The sequence below is a fragment of the Melanerpes formicivorus genome, unplaced genomic scaffold (assembly GCF_026170545.1).
Source record: "Melanerpes formicivorus ecotype bairdi unplaced genomic scaffold, bMelFor1.0.p_v2 SCAF_8, whole genome shotgun sequence".
Classification (NCBI taxonomy): Eukaryota; Metazoa; Chordata; class Aves; order Piciformes; family Picidae; genus Melanerpes; species Melanerpes formicivorus.
Genome location: NW_027142360.1, coordinates 18,970,251 through 18,990,831, shown reverse-complemented (window position 1 = coordinate 18,990,831; position 20,581 = coordinate 18,970,251). Strand labels below are relative to the sequence as shown.

The 20,581-nt window shown below is 46.9% G+C and overlaps 1 protein-coding gene across 2 annotated transcripts in view; it reads left to right on the top strand.

The window, feature by feature from the left end:
- The window catches only part of CACNG2 (calcium voltage-gated channel auxiliary subunit gamma 2), a 53,873-nt gene that overhangs the window by 29,376 nt on the left and 3,916 nt on the right, over positions 1-20,581 (top strand). For both annotated transcript variants that reach the window (XM_068142362.1, XM_068142363.1), the window contains one exon: positions 19,401-19,484. In XM_068142362.1, the coding sequence (XP_067998463.1) occupies positions 19,401-19,484 (84 nt within the window). The remainder of the gene's footprint in view (positions 1-19,400; positions 19,485-20,581) is intronic.

Here is a 20,581-nt window from a genome sequence, read left to right as displayed (position 1 = left end):
GAACTGAACTCAAGACAAAGGGGAAGGAGAGAAAGACTCCAAAAAAGCAGAGAGAAGAAAACATTAGTCAAGGCAAAGGAAGCTGTATCAGGGCAAGATGTCAACAGCTGTAGCTGTGGGACACTCAGGAAGCTGGTGCTAGCAGAGAAATGTGAGTGATGGCCCAGACTGGAGCAAATCAGCTTGGGAAAAGAAAAAAAGGAGATCAATATGAACATTTGCTTTGAACTGAAGGCAAAACCAAGAATTTGAGATGAAAAGGCATGCAGATAATGTTCTGTTCAGTTGCATGTATACATTAGGAAAAGCCCCAACTACGAGCATCTCAAAGGTCAGAGCATGCTGTAGATATTATGCCCGATAGATTTGCTGCTGTGACAAACCTATGTAGAGAAGGTGACTTAAAAGTTCACAGAAACACCCAGATTGTGACTACCATATACAGAATGGGGCTGGAGAGAATGCTTCAAATGATTTGAAGTAATTTAGATTAAGAGGAACTGTTCTGCCTGTGGAGAAATTAACTGAGAAAAGCTGATACAAACCCAGAAGCTTTCTCAGGCAAGAGAGGCTGCAGGTAAGCAGGCAAGGGCCAGGGCAGGTATCAAAGCTACGTGTATTTGAGGACTATTGACATTAAAGCAGCTGGTAGAGCTCAGAGGAATTTTTTACTGAAAGACACTTTTTGTCTGTGAACGTCAGTTTGTTGAAGCTGACACTCTGCAGGAGCCTGCTTTCTAGCCTCAGCAGAAAAGGTTGCTTAGATCTGAGATGGGATCACTAGTCAGAAGAAGAGAAAGAGAAGAGGCAATCAGAAGAGCCAAATGGTTAATTAACTTATCTAGGATACAGAAAATCTGGGGTGAAGCCTTTGCTGGGTGAGAAGAAGGATTTTGAAATGGTTTTCACCACCTCAATATTAAGCCTAGCTGCTAGACCATTTCTAGGGCAGGACTGGTTTTTCCCTTCCCCATAGGGACACAAAAAAAAAAGCAGAAAACCAACTTAGGAGGTATAGATATGCCACAGTATGATCTGAAGATTTATTCTGAAACTTCTAACGTACCCTGATGGCTTGCACCATCACATCTCTCTGCCACTTAAGGCAGAAAGAAGGCCCCCGTGAATGAAGGTCTCTGACTCTGATACCAGAAGCAGCTGAGCTCTGTGTGCTCTTGATCAGATGGTATACAGCTACGTTTTCATAGGTACTCATTTCACAGTGCCTCATCTGAGCTATTTTGCACCTACTGTTCTATTCTGCCGTGTTCAAAGGTGCTGAAGACCTACTGCTCCCTTTCAAGTCCTACGGCAAAGCAATTAGGTTAAGTTATTTCAGACTGGGTTCCCAGAAATGAAGATGCATAAAATGAATGAACACATGAAAATATTGGCCCTAACATCTCTGTGACTCAGCTTTTCCAGCTCTACAATGGAGAAAACGACGCTTCCTGATTTTGCAAAACGCTTTGAGCTCCACAGAAGAGAAGCAGCTACGAATGTTAAGTATGACTGTAATTTTTATTAGGAAAAGGATCATTAGTCCCTGGAGAAGGGATCCCAGCACAGAAGGAGCATCCCTGTCCGAAGAACTGCGTGGAAGTTGAGCAGTTGCTAAGAAACCAGAGTACCTTCATCGCAATGAATACCCCGAGACAGACGGAGTGGGCAACCATTTCACAAGGCTGCCACGAGGTAAAAAAGAAATGGGACCAAGCTTCGTTAGCAGAAAGGAGATCATTAGATCCCTGCACTACGGTCTGCATGAAGCTACAGTGAAAATGGACGAGGACAGTCATGTAGGAGAGATAAGAGGGAGTGACTCTCTTAAGTGCTCTATGAAGAATAAGGAGGCTCTGGGTGCTTGTTAAATGGAACAGCAGTGTCGATGGAGGAGCCTGAGGACACAGCAGATAATGGCTTATTTTCAAAGAGCTGAGCAGAGTACCAGAAGCTAAGGAATTACTGGAAACGGGAGTAAAGTAAAAAGCTGGAGTAAGGAGACAGGCCTAAATGATGAGAGGTACCAGGGTCAAGAGAAGTAGTTGTTTTCTTGAGTGACTGAATTATGTCAGCTGTTTCCAGGGCTGCAAAGGGAGTAGGAGGAGAGGCATGAGAAGGGCTTGGGAGAGGGGTGTGTTAAGTCTAAGTGAGACAAATCAGCACAATTTGTGGTTGAAAGATGAAAAAAAGTGTATTGTACTTGTCTGGAAAAGGGCTAGGTGAGAACAACATGGGTGTGCTGGGAAGAATACCAGTGTCAGAGAAAGAGAGAGAAAGGACCCATGGAAAATGAAGAAGGAATGACTCTATGTAATAAACTGCCCTAAGTCTCCTGCTGCACAAGATGGAGGGGTTCACACTGCTGTTTCTGAAAGCACAACCTAAATGACTGAAAATCAGAGACTGGACAAATTGTCTTGCAGAAAATCTTGAAGCAATGGATCTTGTTTGGTTTGGGTTTCTAATGCAGATGGTGTTGGACAGTAATGGAGATTAACACAGCACTGCAGGTATTGCCATACTGAACTGAGCGAGGAAAGGAGAAGCCAGTCAAACTGCAGATGGGTGCTAAAAACCACGTGGGGATGATACTTGAAGGGCATCAAAGGTTTACTGTAATCTTGAGATGAAGACACAACAGAGAGAGGTGCAGATTAAGCAAGGCTGCACTGGGTAGGGAGGGAAAAGTTGGGCTTTTTAGAACAGTCACAGAGATCAGAAGGCTGAACGTGAGAAACTGCATGTTACTTTTGGACCCCTCACTACAAGAAAGACATTGAGGTGTTGCAACATGTCCAGGGAAGGGCAGTGAAGTTAATGAAAGGTCTAGAGCACAAGTCTTGTGAGGAGCAGTTGAGGGAAGTGGGGACATTAAGTCTGCAGAAAAAGAGTCTTAAGGGAGACCTTATCACTCCCTACCACTATGTGAAAGGAGGTTGCAGAAAGGTAGGTGTTGGCCTCCTCTCCTAAATAACAAGTGATAAGACAAGAAGAAATGGCTCCAAGTTACACCAGGGGAGGCTTAGGTTGGTTATTAAGAAGAGTTTATTCACTGAAAGGGTCATCAAGCACTGGAACAGGCTGCCCAGGGAGGTGATTGAGTCACCATTCCTGGAGGCATTTAAAAAGACATGTAGATGTGGCATTCAGGGACATAGGTTAATGGTAGGACTCAATAATCTTAAAGGTCTTTTCCAGTCTAAATGATTCTATGATTCTAATAGTTGGGGAAAAAAAGGAGAGGAAAGAGGAAGGGACAGCCTGAAGAAAGAGTTGCCACAGTTGGGGCAATAAAGCAAGGACTGTAAGAAGTCTGAGAGATCATAGAAGGTAAGAACAGAAATTCACATGTAGAAATTTGTTTCAGGAGTGAAAGGAGAGATGATCAGCTCAAAAACAAGATCTGCTCAGAGTTTCAGATATGGGTCTTTTTCCAGAAGGGAATCACAGGAATAGGAACACTTCTATGTTTCTTGCTCATGCTGGAAGTTCCGTCCTTGGTAGGACATGATCTGGAGAAGGCAGCAATAAAAGCCAGAGACAGCAGTATTATCAAAGAATCATAGAATAGTATGTTGGAAGTGACCTTAAAGATCACCTAGTTCCAGCTCTCTTGCCATTGGCAGGAATATCTTCCACTAGATCAGGTTGCTCAAAGGTTGATCTCCTTGAGAATGTGCAGAGTGTGGGAATGCTCTGCTGCTTGGATTATCTCCCTGGTCACGTTTTGGGGAGATCCTGAGATTGGAGGCAATTCCACTGCTTTCCCCTCTATAGACATGCTCTGCACTCTACAACCTATGGGCCAGGATGGGAGATCTGCAGACCTTCAGTGTCATATTGTCCTGCTGCTGTGACAGCACCCATCGCACTGGTCAGACAGCCCTTTCCCTGCAACTGCTTCCCCTTACAAATTAACACTCCTGATGTGTGGCTGACTGATCAGGCAAAAGCAATACAGAGACAGTGCTCTACCAAGCTATTTAGACCAGATCACAAAAGCACAAACCCACTCAATTCTCAGAGCCAGAGCAGCCCAGCAGGACTATAGGGGAGGCTTAATGCTCACACCAAAGCACCCAGTGTGCAGCAGCTACATTATCTTTTCCTTACCTGCTGTTCCACTTGTGTCACTCTCTCTTCATGAATCCCTGTGCTGACTTCCAGTCTCCTTCTACATCAAAGTTCAGTTCCTCATTTCATCTTCAAGGCCTCACGTGGCTCTGTTGGAGCTTGCCCTCTCCTTCCTCTTCTACCCTACTTGGTGTTCACACAGCACATCTCCCTCTCTCTGGTCCCTTTCCATCTCCCTGCTGCAATGACTCTGCTCCTTCTCTCCTTCTGCCCTCTCCCTGCCTTTCGTAGCACAACTTTATTCACCTCCCTCATGCCTGCCCTCAGGAGTCATTTATTGCAGCTAGTCTTCCTGTGTTAATGACTTCCACTTCTCCTGTGCCCTTGGCAAGCTTTGCCCCTTCTGACTATTAACTTTGTTTACTGCATTACATCTTAAAAATGAGGAATGATTCACAGATATTCAGCCAAAGCCAAGAGCAAACATGACATGAACATGCCATAGCTCAGCTCGTGACCTTTCTCAAGCACTTTCTTCCCTCATTGCAGCCTGCACGTCTCAGACTTAATCTTGTCCCTACTGTTTTCCCACTGACCTCACCAGAAGCAGGATCCAGGCATCATAGTTGCTGCCTAACAGCTGCCAAGAGCCTATTCTGCAGAGCTGAGCATCCTCACTTGCTAGTGCCCCAGAGGTTAGGGTCTTAGTCGTGCAAAGTCCTGGGGGCACAATTCCACCTTTTTAGCTGCCGGTAAAACTCCACGCACCTGTGATAGCACGTGGAAACACATCATAATGCTGAACGCTACAAGCAGACAGCAATAGCAGGGAAAGGCTTTCTGCTCCCACTCACCCTTTGTCTATCTGTTTCTTCCCTGTTGTCAAAATTTAGCATCCTCCACTGAGAGACTCAGCTTTGCTCTGATGCTTGGAAGGCATCCAGTCTCAGCTCACTCGCTTTCCCTGCCAGTCTCCACAGGTATTCTGTACACAGGGCTTCCAGCTAGTCAAGAAATTTCTCTCTTCTCCCCCCCGCAGGGGAATCTCCGAGTGTGGGGTTGTTACAGGATCCCGGTGGTTAGGCAAAGTCATTCATTCTTGTGCTGATGTGTTAACCACCTCTGTGCCGCAGCACACCCCCACGTGTACTGCAGAAGTGGAGCCCCTCAGCAGGGATGGAGAGCAGACCTAAAGAGGCATTTACACAATGCATTTGTTATAGAATCATAGAATTGTTTTGGTTGGGAAAGGCCTCTAAGATCATCAACTCTAACCATCAACCTAACACCACCATGGCCATCAAAACAGCAGGCATCAGGGAAGTTAAAATTCCCCATGAGATCAAGGGTTAGCAATCATGAGACTTCTGCCAGATGCCTAAAGAATATTTTACCCATCTCTTCGTCCTGGTTAGGTGGTCTATAACAGACTCCCAACAGGATACCTACTCTGTTGGCCTCCCCCCTCATTCTTACCCATAAACGCTCAACCCTATCATCACCATCACCAACCTCAATACAATCAAAACACTCCCTGACATACAGGGCCATGCCACCACCTCTCCTTTCTTTACTACCCTTTCTGAAGTGTTTGTAGCCATCAACTGTGACTTCTCAGGATATCAGGTAGTGATAGGACTAGGGGGAATGGAATGAAGCTGGAGGTGGGGAGATTCAGGCTGGATGTGAGGAGGAGGTTCTTCACCATGAGAGTGGTGAAACCCTGGAATGTGTTGTCCAGGGAGGTGGTCGAGGCCCCGTCCCTGGGGGTGTTTAAGACCAGGCTGGATGAGGCTCTGTCCAGCCTGATCTAGTGTGGGGTGTCCCTGCCCATGGCAGGGGGGTTGGAACTAGATGATCCTTGTGGTCCCTTCCAACCCTGAATGAAACTATGAAACTGTGGCACTCCAGTGGTGTGAGACAGCCCACCACGTTTCTGTGATGGCTACTGTATCATAATTTTTCTGATAGACAATTGCTTCCAGGTCCTCCTGTTTGCTTTCCCTGCTGTATGCATTAGTGTAGATGAACTTCAGCTGGTCTAAAGGTCTCATCACCTTTTTGTAATGAGAGATCCTAGTTTCTGCCTGGCTGCTCTCAGGTGCTCTTGTGCTGTCCTTGGGCTTATTTTTAGCCAGCCCTGTTTTGTGCAAGTTTTATGTGGGGGTGGTCACAGAGGAAACAAGAGAACCTGCATGGTTTGATTCTGGCTTGCCCAAGACTCATTTTGGTGTTCACTAGAAGCAGCTCCAGGAGGGATATTTGGAGCAGGTGAGGGACCAGTGGTTGTTTATGTTGAAGAGAAGGATACTGAGGGGAGACCTTATCACTCTCTACAACTACCTGAAAGCAAGTTGTAGAGAGGTGGGTGTTGGTCTCTTCTCACAAGGCACAACTGATAGGATAAGAGGAAATGGCAAGGGGACAAGGTATGCAAGGGGAGGTTCAGGCTAGATATCAGGAAAAAAGCTTCTATACTGAACAGGTTATCAAAGATGGAACAGGCTGCCCAGGGAAGTGGTTGAATCACCCTCCCTGGATGTATTTAAAAGCCATCTAGATATGGTGCTCGAAGATATGGTGAAGTAGTGGTGGCCCTAGTAGAGTTAGATAATAGTTGGACTTGATAACCTTAAAGGTCTTTTCCAACCAGAGTAATTCTGTGTCATTCTGTGACCAGAAACTAACATGAAGTCAGGTAGATGCAGAGACTGGGCTGGGAAAACATGGCAAACTATTTTCCTGTCCCTTAAAACACAAAAATGGTAAAGTTTCATCTTCTGCATTGGAATGAACAAAGGCAGTTTTGAAAGGCTTATATTTTTCATACCAAACCCATGAGTTAGATGCACTGAAATTGTCAGTCAGCCAATAATTCAGGTATCACCTTACTCACCTGGAACTCAAGTGATCAACTCAAGTGATCAGCTCAAAGTCTCTGCATGCCTCTGAGAAATTTTCATTGAAAAACTCTGACCAACTTCAAGAAAGACAGACTTTCAGCAGTGGCTGTAGCATGGACTAAAAGAGGGATTTACTCATGGAGAGACAAACACAGTGAGACAAATGCTGCCGTTCTTTGATCTTGGCACATTTCCTGACTGGCAACTCCAGTTGGAAGGTAAGATAATGGGGTTGAGATCTAAGGTGCAGCACAACAGTTGTTGCTTCACAGACTGCAGTACCTATGGCAGTAAATTAGAAACTAAGGAAGGGAACTTCAGATCAGTTATTGTAGTGGAGAACCGCTAATTTTTTCCAAGGAAACATGGGGAGGTTGGCACTCTTTAGGAGACAAGCTTTTATTCTACTGACTCAAACCCAGGGAATTTTCAGTTCTGAGACCTACATGTATGGTAGGTGGGGAGGTATGGTTTGGTATAACAAGCTCTGATAGTCATTTCTCCAAGAAATACAATCCTGGCCACAGAAGGTGGCTTGGTACCTGGCTTGGACATGATTCAAACCCCTGAAACGGCCTTTCAGGTTTCTAACTGAGTGTAACTGGATCAGATCACATTAGAAATAATATTCCCTAGCCTAGTATTGTGAGTAAATTTTATCCCATTATGAATAGCCTCCTCCCCAGGACGCAAGAGTAATGTTATGTGTGGAGTCGCTGAAAACGCTTCAGAGATTAGCCCTAGCACATAGCTCACACCTACAAACGCTTCTGTAATAAATTAGTGTGCTCAGTGGATGAAAAAATATTGGTGCAGCAGCACGGCTTGCAGTCAAGCTTCAAAGGGGTTATTATGACTGAGCAGCAGTACCTGCTCCCCCGTATGCCTTCTCTGGCTATGCCACAGATAGTTTCACACTCCATCTTTGCAGCCTCCCTTTCAACCTCCCCTTACCAAATCATTCTTCCCTCTCTGACCTCCACTTACCTTTCTTGCAGGCACTGTCTGTATATCTAGCACACTTCTCCCTCCAGAGTTTTCTTTTGAAAAGCCAGGATACACATGCATACACAACCATAAATGTCTCATGATCCTGTGCTGCTATAAACCTCCCTCTTCCAAACACCCTGCTGGCACTGTTTGCTTGTTAAATAAGCCCAGTGCCGTGCTTAAGTCTAATTTTTGTTGTAAGCACTTCAGAAGGGAGCCAAGTCACTTTGTTTCTTTGTAAATCACTGGGGTACCTGCAACCCAGTGGAAATAACAATCATAAAATTATTAATGTTCTAATAGCAGCCTCTAAAAGCTAACTCCACTTGCAAGGCTTGGCATTTGTTTTTTTGCTCAGCTGCATAAAAAGGGACCTAAAATCAAATCTGTGCAATATCTACTTTAACACCCAATGTTTGATGTGGATTATGAGTAAAGCAGCAGTCGGAACAGCAGCAGCTCGTCTGGAGACATTGAGAGCTGCAGAATAGCTGTGCTAAGGCAATTTCATCAGACTCACAGGGGCCAGCTACCCTGTTCAGCCCTGTGGGATACAGACTGTGTTTACCAACACTTTCTGAACTCCAAGGGCCCAAGTGAAAAAATAAGCATGATGTTTGTTTTGTGTGTAACAAAGCAAACTCTGTGTCCTGACTCTTTTAGCACAGAGGGCATTGCTTTCCGACAGCTTCCGCAGGCCAGTCTGGTTGTTATTCCACGTTATTTTCCCTGCCAGCAATTGCACCAGAGTAATCACCCCAAGGAATTATGACCCATACATGCAACCCACACAACCCTTCAAAATCTAGGTCCCAGAATAGCTGGGAAATGCGGGAAAGAATATTAATACATTTGGATCCAGTGTTCAGGGTGACTGGGAAAGAGCTGGGGACATTGCCAAGGCAGGGAGCTCCACTTTCTGAAATAGCTGGGGACACCAAGCCAGCCATCCACTCTTCCTGCCCCATCTTTCCTCCTGATTCTTTCCTACTGTAGAAGCATTCTGGAGGCTCTGGGTCATTTTATGAGACAGATCCAGGTCAGGAGTGGATTTACTGAGAGTGAGCATCCTAAGAAGTTCATCACACTCATATTCCCCTCATCCCAGGGTGCTCCCCAGAGCATAGTGCTGGGTAGCCCTGGCCCAGCTGGGGAACTGCTCTGCATTGGGCTTCTCCCTCAACGTCAGTGCTGTGGAGCAAGATGCAGCAACTGCTAGAGGACATTGCAAAAATGATGAAGTCCTGACCTGTTCCTCAGGGGTTTCATTTTCCTCATTGAAGGTGGGGCATTTCAGGGCACAAAGGGCACAGGCCAGAAAAGCTCCACAAGCGTATAGCCCTGCACATCGCAGCTCAACCCAAAGCGCTGCAGTCAGCAGGGCTTTCTGCCAAGGAAATCCTACACCGAGCTCCCTCCTGGCCATCTCTGGTGGGCTGCCTGAAGGGACAGCAAAAACCCCAGTGTGCTTTCTGCCTGGGTAAAGCCGCCCCCGCTCTCCGAGGGCAAGCGTGTGCGAGCTCAGTGAGCACGTAATGGCTGCCATGCTCGTCTGCGGAGCCACCGCGCTGGGGGATCTTTCTCAGTGTTGCATGAAGGGCTTTGGGTTCCCTGGGGTATAAAAAGTGCTAGAGAAAACCTAGCCCTTCTCTTGTTCTTTTTCCTCACCTAAAATAAACTTCATACTCATCTGCTGGACTGGAATAGCCAAAACAGGTTGTACATCCCCAGTGGAGCTGCTCACTCCAACTCAGACAACCTTAGCCAGACCCCAAATCCTCACCCAGAGATCGTTAAAGAAAGCAAGCAGTGCCTACCTGCCCAGTCCTTTTCCCAGGGGTGGGGAGGGCAATGAGATGAAAGACTCTGAAGACCACCAGAGCAGGGTTGCTGTTTTTCCATGGGAATCAAGCTGAGGAATTCCCACGCCTTGCTATTTCCCAAAATTTCTCCTGCTGGCTGTCAGTTCTGGTACAGATTTGACAATTCCTACTGCAGGCTGACAGTGTTGTGTGGGAGAACACAGGAGACTTACTGAGACTGCCAAATTGCTAAACGTGTGATGGGGGTCTTTCCCTTCCTCCATGTGTCTGAGCCTTGGAGGGGAATGAGGAGAGCTTAAGTGGTGCAGAAGAGGGAGGATGGATTAAAAGCTGCCTCTGTCATTGACTTGTTCCATTCTTTGGATTATTTCCCTGGGGTTCTTGGGTATTTTTATTATTAATAACTAATAATAATTTCTATAAAGCCCTTTGCATCCTGAAGGACCCTAAAGCACACCACATACTTCATAAGCTAATTACCAGCTGCAAGCCTAATTCCTCTCTTGGTTGTGACCATATCTGCTGAAGGAGCAGCTCAGAGTCACACTAGATTTACACCAGTTTAACTGAGGACAGCATCTCCCTATAGATCCAGCGGGATATGTCAGAGATAAATGCAGTGTGGAGTTGGAAATGAAAGATTTGAACTGCCTTTTCTCCTCCTTCGTAATCTAAAAATGACTAAGGAAATTGCATTCAAAAAGCCTTGTGAGCACAGCATTACAACTGCAAGATCCACAATTTGGACTTTGAGAACAGGCAAGCCCAAGTTGCCACTACCGTAAGTGCTCAGCCCCCATCTGAAGCAAGGCACTGTGCAGCTCGTGGCTGTGTTCCAGGCTGCACAGACCACTTGTCACTGCGTAAGGAGGCCTGGTTTTCCTTCTTTTCTTGCCTGGTAAATCCATGCCTGAGTGCTGTAACTTCCAGTCACCCCTAGAGCTGCGCTCTCACTACGGACCCAAAAGATGACCTCCTGTACAAAGTGAGCCTGGGTCTGTCCTCTGATGCACACTTACAGGTCAGTTACACAGTTATGTCTGGGAAGAAAAATGCAACCCAGCAGGATCAGCTGATTTATAAATTTCCTCTGCCTAATTTTGGGGAGAAAGTAACCCACTTGACCTCTGGGTCTTTGAGCTCAAGTTCGAGACAGCCCAGTCCTTATGTCCTCATCTGGCTGGGATGTTGTTTACAGGCTTTGATTTCTGAGAGTTTGATGTTGTAACCCTATATGCAAAACCTGGCCTAGTTACAATACTGTTGCCATGATAGGGGGAAAAAAAAACAAACAAAAAAACACCCACCAAAAACAAAAGAGAGAAGTGACATCTCTTAATTACTCCTTTCATCCCATCCACCCCTTTCTTTCCAGGCTTGCATTAATATCTCACTTCCTCTGATATCTGGATGTGCAGTCATGGATTGGGATTGCCTGTGGTAGCTATGGAGCACCTCCTCTCCTCCCACACCTTATGCACATCATTTCTCTCTCACTGCAGATAATTGCATCACCCTTCCTGTCACTTGGCTCACAGTTGTAGTGTCACATTTGACTCGTTACACACACACACACAAATGTTCTTGCTACAAATTGCCAGATTTGGGTTTTTTCAATCCTCTGTAATAACTTGATTTCTCTCACTTGCCCTTTCTGTTTTGCTTGGACTTCTCCCCATGTTCTGATCAACTTCTGCCTTCACTTTTTCATCTTCCACCCCAGCAGCTCCAGCAATTCCGATCCTCTCTTGGAATTTAAACCCCAGCATCACGCTGTACCATCTGAGCACGACTGTTTACAAACACTTTTCTCAAGTCTTTTTGTGGTTCCCAGCTCATTCAATGACCAGTTCTGCCTCTTCTCAAAGCAAAGGAAACGGCTTTTGCTGACTCAGCTGATCTAGCTTGCTCTGCAACAGAGCTTGGATACCAGAAAGTTCATGGTGTGCCTACCTGGAGTGACACCAGTCACTCTAGCAATTGTAGAAACAGTTTCTGACCTCTGTGCTGAGGAACAAGAGGTTTTGTCACTGCCTTACACATTTACTGAATCACACAGGGGAACACCAGTTAGAGAAAAGCAAATTACTTCACTGACATATGTATGAACCCACAACATGCATTTGTTATATAGGCACATACAACATATTTTTCAATTCCAGAATGCCAGCACAGCAGGGAAGTGTGAGAAATACAATGTTAGGAGGAGGAAAGTTACCCACAGCTCTGGATGATGTAGGTGAGCCTAATATATTTTTATGCTCAGTACTACTTTCAGAAGAAATTCAGCTCAGGTTTGATTCTGCCATAGTCTAGAAACTAGAGGCAATTGTTTCTCAGAGGAGATGTTTGTATGCAAAAAGGGGGGTTGGGACAATTATTATTATTGCTGTACTGAGGTTTTTCATTCGTAACTCGGACAGATGACTAGCAGTCCCTGAGAACCACCCACCCTCAATGTTCCACTTTGTAAAGCTCCAAAGTGCTGGGTCTGTGTTAGCACCAAGCATGTTCAAAAGCCTTTGCCCAATTCTCCCAGCCCATCCCACTCTCTGCTTGTGACAAAGCACAGGAAAACCCAAGTGCTGGTGAGGATATTTTTGAAACTCACATCCCTGGAAAAAGAGAGAGTTTTAAAATGGAAATCTTCATATAATCTTAATAATAGGTTTTGCTACCACTGCCTCTCTACCCACGTACGAGGAATAGCTACAGCCAGTTCTGAGGCAGTGTCTATCGGCTACTTAGCAGCGTTCGGGAGCGGGATGGGAAGGTGAGGCGGCTGCTGCCTCCAAGGAAAAATGCAAAGCGATTGAAGGCAGAGAGCAGGCGCAGGGTCCGGCCGTAATGCAGCGCGATCCCCATTCGTTCACTGCTGCGGCTGCAGCACCAGGCAAGCCAGGGTGCTGCGCGGGGACCGTGTGAGTGATGCTGAGATGTGATGGGGCACTTCTGCACTCCCAGAGCATTGAGGCTCTGTGGGGGAGTAAGCCAAGCTGCCTGCAGCCACACACATACAGTTTTCTTCTGTCATTAGCCCTCTCTCCTTCACCGGGCGACTGTCGGGAAGCGCTGCAGAGAACGAGCAAGGAGTAAGAGCTGAAAAAGGCCGAACAGGAGCCTCAATAGTGGCTTGGAAGGGACTTCTCTCCCCCGTGCTCTGTGGCCGTTCACTCTGCCTCTCTCCTTTCACCTCATCATCTCCTCAGTGCTACCCTATACGAGCTTCTCCTACTTTTTCCTTCCTTGCCCATCTGTGTCTGCATTTCTTTTCCTAGTTATTTACAATCTCCTGACTAAACTCCTCTCCCCAGAACTGTTATTATCAAGCCATTTTACTGCTGTAGCTTCGGTCGTTGCTAATGCACTGTGATATACCCTTCCCTTCATGCCCATCAAGGTAGCAATGGTTTGTAAGGCAGTGTTTGTACCATTTTTACTGCAGTAAACTCCCTTTATCATCTGATACTTGGCAACAGCTGTAATAAACATGATTATTAATAATAAGGTGAGGACAGCTGGTATAATGGTTCTGCCTTGTAGGCAAGGGGGATATTCTTTCATAACTGTAAGATCAATTTCTATTTTGCATCAGTTCTTTTACAAGCTTTTTCACCACAGTATCTGAATGATTTCCAGTGGCACATTAAGTGATGGGGCTTGATATCAGTCACATGTGGTTTGTTCTTTTATCCTCTCCCCAGGGAGAGAATTATGTATGCAACATACTGGTTGTGTTGCTAAGGTTTTGTTTGGGTTTTTTAACATATGCACTGCTGCACATTTATCTTAGAGAAGACCACATCCAAGCAGGCACACACTGCATTTGCACCAATTTCTGATGGTCCTTTGCTCTCACAAGATCTCTGCTACCGTCCCAGGCTTACCCTGTAGACCTCATTTGCTGCCCCACTGAGCTTCACCTTGTAGTGGAAAGTTCCTCTGTCCCTAAGAAGAGCTGTGGATTCTTTGGTCTTAAAATTACCCACGAGTCAAAAGATATTGCCACTAGTACAGCATCCCTTGCCACTGTGAAGGGTCAGAATTGCCAGAGCGTCACTTGCTCAAGCCCAGAAATGACCATCCCTTGTGGCACAATGGCTGCGTTTGCTGGTATAACCCTACACCCTGTAACCAAGACCTTTAAATGTGTACTGAGGCATGTGAAAAGATGGCCTAATTTTTGCAGGGTGCTATCTATGGAGAGATTCCCCTAGAGGAATAATGAGCACTTTTGAAAAGCCAGCCTTTCTTTTGGGTACATCAGCACAGGTGGGTAAAAGCAGATGCCCGCGAGCACTGTCTGTGCTCCCTGCCACTGTGCTCTTCATCAGCACTAAATCCCCCAAAACAATGAGTGTTCTTGTTCTTGGAAGGGTGGAGAGTAATCAAAATGCCTCTGAAGGGCTTTTCCTGTGCTTCCCTTGGCACCTCACGAAACCTCACTCCTTCCCCTTGAAGTCATGTCAGGCTGGGCATTAACAACTCGGTGTCACAAGTAGCATTTTTTGACAGGGACAGCAGGCCTCCTCTTCTGGTTTGGAAGCCCTTTGCCAAAACATGCAAGAAAGATATGCCAACAATTTGCCATGTAGCTGTGGAATTTGTATTCCCAGCCCAGAAGCTGGCTCTGAGCCCCATTTCACCACCTGGTACCTAACAGACTCCACTCAGAAACAGAGGCCTGGATCAGAAATAAATGTTTGTGTTTGTGTCTGACTACCCACCCTTCATGCACTGTTTCTCACATTTCTTTCATGAGTAGATAGTAAATATCAATCTGCAGCAAAGATTATTTCTGAGGCAGGAATCACAAGTGTGAATTTGGGAGAGCTTTCACATGTAGGTAGCCTTCACATTTATCTGAGGGAAGGTCACACCAAAGATGAGCATGCTATGTTTGAACTGGAAGGTGGGGGTGATCTGGTGTATGATCACTGTCGTATTTTCCTAAGGCAAGGAAATATCCTTATTCCCATTTGGAATGAAAGCAGAGCAGGGTTAAGTGACTTTCCTAAAATGACACAGGGAGTGTGTGGCAGAAAAGAGGTATTGAATCCTTGACCAACACCAAGCCATCTTTCTGAGCTTTTAGAGACAACAGCTATATCCAGTCTCCTTTATTTATTTCTCTATAAGCCATCATGCCAAAACCTCTGCTAAATTAGAGAGTGAGACTGAAGGAAAGCTTTCAGTGGATTGCTTTTTTCCATAAATGGAAATATCACAAATCACTCCAGGAAAACAGGTCTTTCTGTTCTCATCCCTCTTTGTCTGCTTCTCTCCTTTTGGACGTCTTTTCCTCTGCCTCTGGCTCCCAGTTTTCAGATGTGCCGTCCTGACCATTTTAAAGTGTTCCTACCCTGCAGGAAGGGAGTAGCTTTTCATTCTTTGGAACTTACTATTTTGCAATGGATTGCACTCTGCAGGCAAGCAAGACTTCTGAAAGAGAGCGAGCTGCACAAAACAGCACAAAAATAAACCATATCACCAACACCAAGCCAGGTTCTCACTGGGGGTAACTTGGTCTGACTCTTGCTGCAGCAGAGCTGATGGCTGCCAGCTGTCCTGGAGAGACAGCACGTACCCAAACAATGACCCAGCCACATTGGAGGAGGTATCTCTGAGGGCTGAACACACAGTTAGTGTGGATTTTCATGCAGGTTGTCTCTGCTCTTGATGACCCAGCTAGGCAGCTTGTGTCCGGATCCAGGCACTGGGGGAGTGTCTCTTGCAGCAGTCATAGTTCCTCCATACTGCATCTCCCAAAGCTTAAGCAGGCAACAAGCAAATGGTGGAGATCTCATCTAAGGACTCTTAGTAATACTCAGGGGACTTGAGGGCTGCTCTGTGATTTTTTTCATGGATCTGGGCATCCCCAGCCTTTCTGTTCTGAGACAAGTCAGAGCTCCTCCCCAGCCCTTTTGCAGCCTGCACACCCCAGAGCAGGCTGCTTGAAGATGCCCACACCAATACACCAGGGAGATGGAGGTGGCTGCAATGAATGAGAGAGACTGAGAAACAGGAGGAAGATCTGGTGGGTGAGCACAAAAAAAGATGAAGGGAGAACCTGAACTGTGCTGGGAGAGCTGCTGTGAGGAGGTGGAAGCACGTGGCTTAAGTTTCTCAGAGAAGCATGCAGGAGGAGCCAGAGAACTCAAAATCTGCCTGGTTCGGGGTTCACAGCATGGAATAGTTCTAGTTAGGAAGAACGAGAAGGGCAAAGGGACACAAGTACAGCAAAGACATTGCTCTTGCTCTCCTGAGGGGCTCTCAGAGCCCTGCATGCCTTCCCAAAAACCAATTTGCTCTTGCACAGGTATTTGGGAGTATTAACTATCGGGTGGTACATGGCTCTTCCCTCCCTGGCTCCTCAAACTGCACATGCAGCATGGGAAAAGGCTGTGGTGTCAGACCTCAGCATCACTGCCGAGTTGCTCCCTGTGTGTGGCCACCATGCTTCCACCAACACAGGTGCCAGGGAGGCTGCTGCACCATCTCAGCAGGCCACAGATGTCTGTCAGAGATTTGCCGAGTGACCTTGGCAGAAGTGGTGGCAGCATGACCTTCCCTGCACTGAGTGGGCTTCTCAACAGCCACCATTCATCACTCACCTCTCCATGTACTTGCACAGCTGCAAGTGCACCCACACCATGCCCTCTTTAACACATGCCCATACAGCATGAGGCAGAGGAGTGCTGTCACCCCCATTTTACAGGCTGGGACTCTGAGGCAGAGAGAAGAAGCTGTGTTAACAGCATGCCTGTGGCAGAGCAAAAACTGAATCTTGTTCTCTTATATTCCCAGTTAGCGCATTAATGACCTAAATTCTGCATCCTTTCCCCATCCATCGCCCAGAGGAGCTGGGAGGCATTGGAGGAGAGGGTGTGGTAGCACAGGCAGATAGTCAGCATCCAGAGTCCCAGCACCCTGTGCTGAGCACAGACAAAGTGGGGCTAAAGTGGAACCAGTGCTGCCCACCCTGCCCTCACAAACCCTGGCAGAGTTGAGCCAGGGCAGGGGATCAGCCTGCCACAGCATATCAGGCTGCCATGAGGAGCAGCTCCTCAATGCCATGGCATTTTTAGCAAGTCAAGTCTGGACATTCTAATAGTCAAGCACCCTGCTGGGCCACATCAGCAAGACCTTCTGGACACTCAGTACCAGGAGCAGATTTTCAAAGAGCCTCCATGTCCCCTCACCCTGCCTGAGCAACAACTTCTAACGTGCTATCCCACATGAGTCCATGTAAAAGACACCCTGCACAAGATGCAGCACATTTCCCAAACAGCTATAGCAAGAAATGGAGCAGGGGAGAGGGAGAAAAGAGGAAGCAGGGAAAAGACAGCACAGTGTGAGAGATTTTCCAGATGTAGCACCTCTTCCCTTCTTGGCTGATTCCATCTGGGGGGCTCTGGCTTTGCACCAGGAACCTTTGCTGGGAGGTGCATGCAGGCTCTGCTTACTCCCCCAGCATGTGTGGACAGGAGGTGCTCAGTGCTCAGGATATGCTGGGTGACTTGTCTGTCATGGGTGGATGTTCCACAGCAGTCATGGGCAAGCAAGGGAAAAGAGCCCCACGGATATTTAAATGGGCAAGTAGAAGGGTGGGAGTGCAGAAATGAAATTTGCTTGGCTATGAATCCTTCCTTCTGGAAGAGCCATGGCTGAGAAGCAGACATTTCTTGAATGAGATAACTGGATTGGGGGTGAGTGATTAATAGCCTCCTTTCATAACTCACAGTTTCAATGTGGGAATAACACTTCAGAGGTACATGGCGAAGCTTTGTTCCTACTTTCTTCTCCTGTTACTTACCTCTTACATGCACACACACTCCTTTCTGCTGTCTCTAGCTCCTTCATGGAAGCTCTTTGAACTAGTTAAAGGCAATAGGTATCTCAGAAGCATCAGACACAAGCCAACTGGATGTAGAAGGAATTGAGCTTGGGGGCTGACCTGGAGGGACTCACCTGCTTGCCTTCTACATTTATTTGCTCAGCACTGCCTCTCAACACATCCCTAGCCTTGCTCCAGTAAGGTTGGCCTCAGGAAGAGACTCAGGGGACAGCCTTTGAGCTAGGTCCTTCTTCCAGCTCTTCTCAAATATCTAAAAGATAATTGGAATTCATCTGGAATAAACCTTCTGAGATATGACTCGAGGACCTGACATGGTCCCTGCAGGTCTCAGCCCAGGCAGAGTTTGCATAGAAGAGCTCTACATTCCCCACAAGCAACCCTTCCCAGATGCAGCAATCATAACTGTGCTGGCTTCATTTTCCCCTTGCCCTGCATGCCCAGCTGGTCCAGTGTCTGGGCTCAGGGCCAAAGTGGCAGGTGGCTTTCCCAGGTTGCCACAGCATTTGTCACTCTCCAGAATTGGACTCCAAAGTCTTCCTTTGAGGGATCAGTCAGCCTGAGCCACAAGAGTGGCTGACCTTTGGTGAGGGGGCCCATGGGATCACTATGCCTGTCCATGCACCTTATGCAGATACTGCATTCCTCCCTTCTGGACCAATTATGTTAATCAGTTCTATGTTAATGGCCAGTCAGTGCAAGAGCCCAGGGGAAATACAAGGCAAAGGATGAGAAAAAGATTGGGGGGAACTCCAGGAGATATGATGAAACTGCCTTCTACATGACTACTCCTTTGAGATTCTAGTTAACCAGTGGCCATGGTGATTACATGGACCGAGCATTACCTCTCTGATACGGTATTTCTGATTTCAAGAGGAGAGAGACATGAATGATGAAAATAAGAGCCTGGTAAGCATCCTAGATGGCAAAAGACTGGCCTTCTGCTGGGAAGGTTTTGCTGGTTATGGAGTATGTGAAAAAGGGTGCCCTATGACTAAATCCATCAGAAGGCCCTGTACATAAACCAGTCCAGTTTCCCTCACTTATGGCAGAAGATTTCGCTCCTCCAGTTCCAAGAGTGTTTTGCTGCAGAGCTGCATACACACACTTCCACCAAGCTTCTTGTAGCCTTAGTCTGTGAGAGAAAACAAGAGGAGGCCTGATAAAGCTATGCAAAACAAGCAGTCATAGGGAGAAAGTTAATTAAGAGGTTTTGTTTTCCTTGTACCACACCAGAACGATGGGATACATCCTGCCAATGAAATGAATAGGCAGCAAATTCACAGCTGGGAGAAGCAAACACTTCTCCACCCAAACTTGATCACCCCACTGTGCACAGTGCTGCTGGGATCCATCAAGGCCACAAAAGGTATAACACAAACACCCACAACCACACTGGTCAACGCTGAAGGAAGGAACCCTGACCCTCGTCTTTGCAGCATGTCCCAGCCTCTGGCTCCTCTTCTCATTCCACATCCCTCAGAGGCAGGCAGTGCCATCTGCAGCAGGAGTCGGATCTGCTGACCAAAACCTCCGGTGCTTTCCATCACCGAGAACAGGGTGCTGGGCTAGATGGGCATCAGTCTGGATACAGAGAGCAAATCAGAGGGAGATACGTGTGCAAGTGTGCACGAGCAGGTCTGCTGCCCGGGAGGAAGGTAGGGCGGGTACAAAGGGCAACAGAGAGGGCAGCTGTTCCTGAGAGGCAGGGTTTGGTGTTCTCATTTGTTCTTTTTTTCTCTTGTTCCCTAGGGAATTTTAAAGGTCTGTGTAAGCAAATCGATCACTTCCCTGAGGATGCAGATTATGAAGCCGATACAGCAGAATATTTCCTCCGTAAGTCCGCAGGCTCTTCTCCTTGCAGTGGCTCGTAGGTGGTAGCGTCGGGTGCCTTCTGCTCTCTAAAGGTAGGGTGGTGGAGATGCTGGGACCTATGAGGCTCAGCATGCCAGAGGAAGTGACCCCAGAGTCTCATCAGCCCCTCTCACCTCCCTGGGACCCTGTTCATGAGACAGTGCAAGCTGCAAATTCATAGTAACAACCAGTGGCATTCTTTAATAATGACCACTGACTATGTTATAAATCCAGAGCCTTAATTCGAATCCATTGGAGAGCTGCTGAGTGGTCATAAGGTCAGGACTGAGCTAGCTGGGACAGTGTGAGTGTTTGTGTGTCTGTGAGTGTGTGTGTGTGTGTGTCTGCCTGTGTGTGAGAGTGTTTCTGCATCCTCCTAAAGCAGAGGAATTTTACATTTCCCTATCTGATACTCAAGTTGCATCAGATTGAAAAAATTAGCTGGCCTATGTCCAAGAAGCACCTATTTCTGTCTTCATCTTTCCCCAAACACCACTTGCCTCCAGAGACCACAGATCTGATCTTTCATGGCTTTAGTGATTTTAGTGATGAGAATGGCAAGCAGGAATAAGAACAGTCAAAGCCCTTTGCAAAGTAGACCTGGTGTTCACACAGAGCCCCCAGGAGAGGTGCTGTACCCCAGGCACATGGTGTCTCTGCAAAGAAGCCTAATCTGAGCTCTGAGTCCAGCCTGGAACATGCAGGTGAAGATCATGCCACTTTTCACACAGGGACAGGGAAGGCAGAATGGTGAGCAGGGCAGATGCACATCATGTGTTGCCCTCCCTGAACTCAAGTCCGTATTTCACACTTGCCCCAGAAGCAGGAGTCTGCTGGTCTTTGAGCACAGCTGAAAAGGGATCACTCCTCTACTTATGTCCCCCCATTGATATCCTGCCTTCTCTCCACAAGCCCAAAGCCTTTTGACACCAGGAGAAGAGATCTTCTCCCTTCAGAAATCTGAGATAAGAGCTTTTGACCTCCCAAGGTTAAGCATCAGAGGTCTGCAAAGGCCGGGAGTCTTTCAGAATATCTCCTTGTTATCTGGGTGTGCTCCAAGCCAGATGTGGAGAACCAGC